This window comes from Rhagoletis zephyria, unplaced genomic scaffold (genome assembly GCF_001687245.7).
Source record: "Rhagoletis zephyria isolate East Lansing unplaced genomic scaffold, Rhagoletis_zephyria_1.1 Rzeph_scaffold_00824, whole genome shotgun sequence".
NCBI lineage: Eukaryota > Metazoa > Arthropoda > Insecta > Diptera > Tephritidae > Rhagoletis > Rhagoletis zephyria.
Window position 1 is genome coordinate 143,587 of NW_016157908.1, and position 6,985 is coordinate 150,571.

Consider the following 6,985-nt stretch of genomic DNA (forward strand, 5'->3'; position numbering starts at 1 on the left):
GTTATCGCTTTTGTTACCGGTTTTATTATCGATATTTTTATCGATTTTGCTACCGATGTTGTTATCGATATTTATATCGATTTTGTTATCGATTTGTTATCGATGTTGCTATTGATTTTGCTATCGATTTTGTTATCGATATTTTTTTATATTAAGTTTTTTCAATAAATATCTTTTCTGTTCAAAATTTCAAATCTTTAAATCTCAGTAAGCTGTAGAAAAAAACAATGGTATAAAATAAAAATAAAAATAGGGCTTTCGCTTATATTCTCATTGAGTTCTTTTCACTTAGAAGTATGTAAATTTGTAAAATTTTGGAAAAACCCTTTTTTTCTTAGTGTGTGATTTCGTTTTTGACTTGGATATGCTCTTAACCATACCACGTATTCTACGTTTAAATATAGCGGCTGTATCTCCGATACAGCCTGCAGACCAAGACGAAGGCGCTGGACTGTTCCTTTTTTTCAAGTTTATTGTTTTGTTTTAAGTAAAACTGTATTAAAAGATGTTATGTCTCGGTTGGCATAGCTTTAAGTTCACTAAGCTACGGGAACGGTATTGCCATAATACCATGGGACTTCGGTAACCCAAAAGCTCACTTAGAGGGTACAATCTAAAAAGATACAGGTTACAGGAGAAACTAAGGATCATCACAGGCACTTGTACTATGTATTTAGGAATCTGGTCTAGTGACCTATGTCGCTTCTGTGACGCTGCCAAGGAGACTCCATTACACCTCCTTCTGGTGTGTGAGACCGTCGCTCATAGGAGAGAGGAGCATAGGGCATTTAAGACCAAGGGTAGTAGTGCACTTTACGGGAACCAGGGTTATTAGGATTTTTAATTAATTTACGGGTTATTCGCAAAAAACACTTGCACTTTGCACTTTTCGCACCATGTTTTGATGAATTTGATGCAAATAAAAGGAGTAAATCAAAGTTGTTCTCTGGAAAAGGTATTCAGCCCACTTCTTCGGCAACACAGAAAGGAGAATTCTACTACCTGAGGGTTATAATTTGATGTAACTGAGGGTTATAATCCCTAAGTGCGGCCGAAGTCGCCTACGCAAAAAGGAGTGAATTTGATGTAACTAAATGGAGTAAATGAAAGTTGTTCTCTGGAAAAGGTGTTTAGCCCCCTTCTTCGGCAACACAGAAAGGAGAGTTCTACTGCCCGAGGGTTATAATCCCTAAGTGCGGCCGAAGGTCGCCCACGCAAAAAGGAGTTGGACGCCTGGTTCCGTTAAAGTGCACTTTTACCCAAGAAAACAATAATTATTCACTTTCCATACAAAAGTTTCGCATACGTCCTCAGATGTGTTTTCTTTATAAAAAAACACTTCAAGAACTAAACACACGTTTTTTGTCTGCAACATATTGGAGTTTTAAAACGAGTTAAATTATACATAATTTATTTACCGCTTGTACACAATTTTGCAATCTTTCCACTCCAAGAATGAGCACATTTTAGGCTTCCGTGCCAGTATGGTAGTTACTAATTCACGAGTTATCTTCTTCTTCACCTTATCGGGATAAGCCATGTACCACTTTTGCAATCGTAATTTGCCTTGTCGGCTAAATAGCAACATAAACAGCATCTAAAAATATAATTCATTGATAAACTAATAACAATAAGGTGACATAAACAGAATATAAAAATTAATTTCTTTAATATACCGATAACAATGAAAAGGGAGGTGTCTTTGTCTTTTCGGCCATATATTATTTGGGGTGCGAAAACACAACTTACCATACTTAAAAAGTTCACAAATTTTTCGAAATATCAGAGTAAAAATAATTATATTGAGCACGCGATTAATAAAGTTATTTTTCCAATTGATGCCATGGATAACTCGTCTTATTAAATGGAATGTGAAAAATAATTTCGTATAAAAGTGTCATCGATGTTCGATATATCGATATTTCATCAAAAAACGTAGAGTACATCAGGGATGGAATTCCAAATTTTAAGAAGGGCCAAAAGGTGTTCGCACGCATGAACCAATTAGAACAGATCTCACTGGTCGAGAAACAGCCATCTGTAATAGCATTTGAGACAAAAAGTTTGTGACGTTCGTAATTTTGAAGTTTGCCATTTCTGTTTTGCTTCTTTCTTAGGCTTTCTGCACATTGGTCGTCCAACCATAAGCCCTGTTCGCGTCGCACTATCCAGTAAATCCAGTACTAAATCTACTGGTTTTTTACTGGATGGCGTTTTCGTACGCAAAAACTTGCAAGAAACTAGCAAAAGAGGGGAAATTGAGAGAGCAAAAATGACAGCTGAACTTGCAAGTTTTACTAGATAAATTTTTACTAGCAACTATTTGCTAGTAAGAAAAACAGCTGATGGCATGATGCTTATTGTAAATCACATTAAGAAAATAATTGTTTGTGGTGATTTTAGAGTTGCAATTGGCAAAATAAACCTACCTAAATATATAATAAGATGGAAAACACTAGTTTTCTAAGAAAATTGCATCGGAAAATAACAAATTAATCAGCTCTTCATAAAACTAGCAACTTCTAGCTCGTTTTGCGTTTTCGTACTTTCTTGTATATTTCACTCATTGGGAGTAAATATTGGGGGTACTCTTTATGAATTTGTACAACGATTTTGGATTATCTCCGAAATTTGGTTATTGGCAAGTTACTGGATATTTTTTGCAGGAGAATACGAAACACAACTATAGTTACTTCGTCACAATCATGATGCAACGATTACATGACGACTACTTTTTCTCACACTCGGTCGTGATATTTCAATTCATTTGGCGTCTAAAAATGGACTTGGAGCAGGTATTTTCTGTTTTTCTGATTAATATTTTCGCGAAATATTTACAAAAACCTGCAGTTTTTAAAATATGGACTGTGCTGCAACAATTCTAGACATAATTTTTCAGTAATATCTCCTCTTTTTTTCCTGAAATGTATTTTGTGCATGCACACAGAGACTTTTTACAATTTCGTAATATTTCATAGTTAAAACGCTCATATTTATTGAATTTTATTGCAATTATCCAATTTTTAATAATTTCGACAGATTTTATGCCAAAAAGGGTCTTTTATTCAAATATTAACTTTTTCACTAATTTTACCCCATAAAATGTAAACAAACAATGCGTGCACAACGATTAGCAAACGACAGTGCCGTACTTATCCGTTTCTGCATCTTCTACGATTTGCCGATAACTAGCCGATAACGACAAATGTGCAAATCTCCTTTGAAATGCATGTGCTCGGCTCAAAATTTCAGGGAGGNTAGATAAATTTTTACTAGCAACTATTTGCTAGTAAGAAAAACAGCTGATGGCATGATGCTTATTGTAAATCACATTAAGAAAATAATTGTTTGTGGTGATTTTAGAGTTGCAATTGGCAAAATAAACCTACCTAAATATATAATAAGATGGAAAACACTAGTTTTCTAAGAAAATTGCATCGGAAAATAACAAATTAATCAGCTCTTCATAAAACTAGCAACTTCTAGCTCGTTTTGCGTTTTCGTACTTTCTTGTATATTTCACTCATTGGGAGTAAATATTGGGGGTACTCTTTATGAATTTGTACAACGATTTTGGATTATCTCCGAAATTTGGTTATTGGCAAGTTACTGGATATTTTTTGCAGGAGAATACGAAACACAACTATAGTTACTTCGTCACAATCATGATGCAACGATTACATGACGACTACTTTTTCTCACACTCGGTCGTGATATTTCAATTCATTTGGCGTCTAAAAATGGACTTGGAGCAGGTATTTTCTGTTTTTCTGATTAATATTTTCGCGAAATATTTACAAAAACCTGCAGTTTTTAAAATATGGACTGTGCTGCAACAATTCTAGACATAATTTTTCAGTAATATCTCTTCTTTCTTTTCCCGAAATGTATTTTGTGCATGCACACAGAGACTTTTTACAATTTCGTAATATTTCATAGTTAAAACGCTCATATTTATTGAATTTTATTGCAATTATCCAATTTTTAATAATTTCGACAGATTTTATGCCAAAAAGGGTCTTTTATTCAAATATTAACTTTTTCACTAATTTTACCCCATAAAATGTAAACAAACAATGCGTGCACAACGATTAGCAAACGACAGTGCCGTACTTATCCGTTTCTGCATCTTCTACGATTTGCCGATAACTAGCCGATAACGACAAATGTGCAAATCTCCTTTGAAATGCATGTGCTCGGCTCAAAATTTCAGGGAGGGACGATAACGCAACTATGATTGGACGACAAGTGTGCAGATAGCCTTAATGTGTATTTTGTCGGTGGTTTATTTCAGTGATTTTTAAGCGATTTTCAATAACTTTTTTGTGCAAATGTAATTAAAAAGAAGTGCGCGGTGATTGGGAGCAAAAACACGTACAAAAATAATAAATTGGTTAGCACAAACATGTGCTACAACATTGCTTGCATTTTTGGCTTTATGCTTCGTCTTCATATTCTTTGTTTATTTTTCATAGAATATAGCATGGCGGCGGAATTACAAACGTCAGCCAGAAAATTACTTTTTTCTTTTGCTTCATCTTGTCAGATCTTGTATAGTTGAATCACGGCTCTCAATTTCCGTAAGGCCATAACTTAAGAATCTAAAACCTACAGGTTCTTAAGTTTCTTATGGTAGTTTCACAGTTTCTCATATAACAGGTTGGCCAAAATATTGAGCTAAGTTACGGAAATTAAGTCTAGGCTAACGGAGCTTTAACAGAAACAAGCAAGTAAACAGCTGATCTATTTAACTATTGAAAATATTGGCGCAAATTTTTGTTTATCCAGTAAAATTTTTACTAGCAGAAACTAGCAGGAGAGCCAAACAAAATAAGAGCTTAAGAACGAGAGAGAGCTGCTAGTTTCTGCTAGTTTTTTTGGGTTAAGAAACGCTTTCCAGCAGAGATTAGTGATAATTTGTGATACTTATCTGTTAAAAAACAAAGCTTATGTTAGCATTTTTAGGTTTTAGTTGCGACCTTTCAAATACTTCTCCTTTTTTCGAGCTCAAATTCAACTGTGTGCGTACGCAAAGCATTCGTATGACGGATGTGGCATATTACGCATTTAAAATTAGTTTTTATTCTATAATTCTGAAAGATATTTTAATTCTCTATCTATTCATGTCTCAAATATAGCAAAAAGTTGAGTAATAACGAAGATATTGGTCAAAATAAAAAACTGATGCACACGCTCGCATTGAACTGTGTATCAGGCTTAAAGCCGCTTTACTATACATTCGTTCCGATTGTGCTAATGACTTTAGGCCAACATGGTTGCCAGAAATTCGTTTGAATAAAAGTATTGCCGCTATATATAATAAACATTCACCATATTTGTGTCTTTTATTAATTTTGGAAAATTTTCGATAGTGGAAATGCTCGATAGTTTTTCAAAAAAAAAAAAAACAAACATCGATAGTATCAATAGTATCATTTATAGGTTGTCACTTCCCCATGAATCTACGATATCTGTCTTTTGGTGTGGCAAATTAAACGTCAATTGGATCTAGATAATTTTCTCAGATTTTGCTCCATCCTTGATTTTCGATATTGATACCAAGTTAAAATGAAAATTAAACTAACAGCTAACATTAATAATCCACCGATAAGTAAGTGTTATGTATATTTAGCATATTGTGTCTTTGGTAATTTTACTCTTGAAGCGAAATCTGATTAGATTTCTATCTATATATGGCATTGCGTTAGCTTTTCACATCTTGCAGAAATCGGACTAAAATTAGAATTTTTGTAATTAAAGGTGGCTTGGCAACTGCTCATCTTATCAACGAAACCGTACCAATTGAAATAGTGTGGGGCAACGAAACTTCTTTGAAGTTCCCGGACAATCGACACCTTTTTTGTCACTCAAACAATGATGTGCTGCGGGCACTGGCACGTGCTGCACCGGAATATCAACTATATGGAAAAACTGCCATCGAAAGAACACAAATTGACCACTGGTTATCATTTTCACTAACATGCGAAGACGACATCTCCTGGGCGTTTTCATTTCTCGACAAGTCAATTGCACCTGTAACTTATTTGGTAGCTAACAAATTAACTATAGCAGATTTTGCCCTATTTAACGAGATGCATGCACGTTATGAGTTCCTTTCAAAGAAAGGTATTCCACAGCATGTTCAGCGATGGTATGATCTCATAAATGCACAGCCATTTATCCAGAAAGTCTTGCAGACTTTGCCCGAAGAGGCTCGCGCAGCAGCAAAACATACTAAACGCAGCAATGGTGTTAAACTAAGCGATTGCGAAAATTCAGTTCTGCCTGGGTCAACGAAAACGAATGAGCGCAAACAAGAGGGTAAATTCATTGAATTACCTGGTGCAGAGATGGGAAAAGTTGTTGTGCGTTTTCCACCGGAAGCGTCTGGCTATCTGCATATTGGACACGCTAAAGCAGCATTATTAAACCAATACTATGCTTTGAACTTCAACGGAAAACTAATAATGCGATTCGACGATACAAATCCTGCTAAGGAAACGGTTGAGTTTGAAGAAGTCATTTTAGGAGATGTCGAACTATTGCAAATCAAACCGAATCTCTTTACTCATACGTCCAACTACTTTGATTTAATGTTGCAATATTGCGAGCAGATGATTACAGAGGGAAAAGCATATGTAGACGATACACCTGCGGAACAAATGAAACTTGAGCGGGAACAGCGAATTGAATCAACCAATCGTTCAAATGGTACGTTGCATAATGATGTTATTATTGTGAGTTGTCTAGTAATGCCTTTAACAAACAATTTTTTTCGCAGATGTTGAAAAAAATCTATTACTGTGGCAGGAAATGAAAAATGGCACTGAAATTGGACAAAAATGCTGCGTTCGTGCAAAAATTGACATGTCTTCACCAAATGGTTGTATGCGGGATCCAACAATATATAGATGTAAGAACGAACCTCATCCACGCACGGGAACAAAATACAAGTAAATGCCAAATAAGATAGTTGAAAATTATA

The 6,985-nt window shown here is 35.0% G+C and overlaps 2 protein-coding genes across 7 annotated transcripts in view; one reads left to right on the top strand and one right to left on the bottom strand.

Moving 5' to 3' along the window:
• The window catches only part of LOC108361713 (AP-1 complex subunit sigma-2-like), a 56,404-nt gene extending 54,494 nt beyond the window's left edge, over positions 1-1,910 (bottom strand). For all 6 annotated transcript variants that reach the window (XM_017614421.1, XM_017614420.1, XM_017614418.1 and 3 more), the window contains exons 1-2: positions 1,750-1,910; positions 1,419-1,597 (exon numbers count right to left, since the gene is read on the bottom strand). In XM_017614421.1, the coding sequence (XP_017469910.1) occupies positions 1,419-1,597; positions 1,750-1,752 (182 nt within the window). In that variant the 5' untranslated portion in view covers positions 1,753-1,910. The remainder of the gene's footprint in view (positions 1-1,418; positions 1,598-1,749) is intronic.
• Positions 1,911-5,437: 3,527 nt separating this feature from the next.
• GluProRS (Glutamyl-prolyl-tRNA synthetase) overlaps positions 5,438-6,985 on the top strand; it is a 36,777-nt gene continuing 35,229 nt past the window's right edge. The window contains exons 1-3 of the mRNA XM_017614425.1: positions 5,438-5,611; positions 5,761-6,711; positions 6,782-6,953. Of these exons, the coding sequence (XP_017469914.1) occupies positions 5,569-5,611; positions 5,761-6,711; positions 6,782-6,953 (1,166 nt within the window). The 5' untranslated portion in view covers positions 5,438-5,568. The remainder of the gene's footprint in view (positions 5,612-5,760; positions 6,712-6,781; positions 6,954-6,985) is intronic.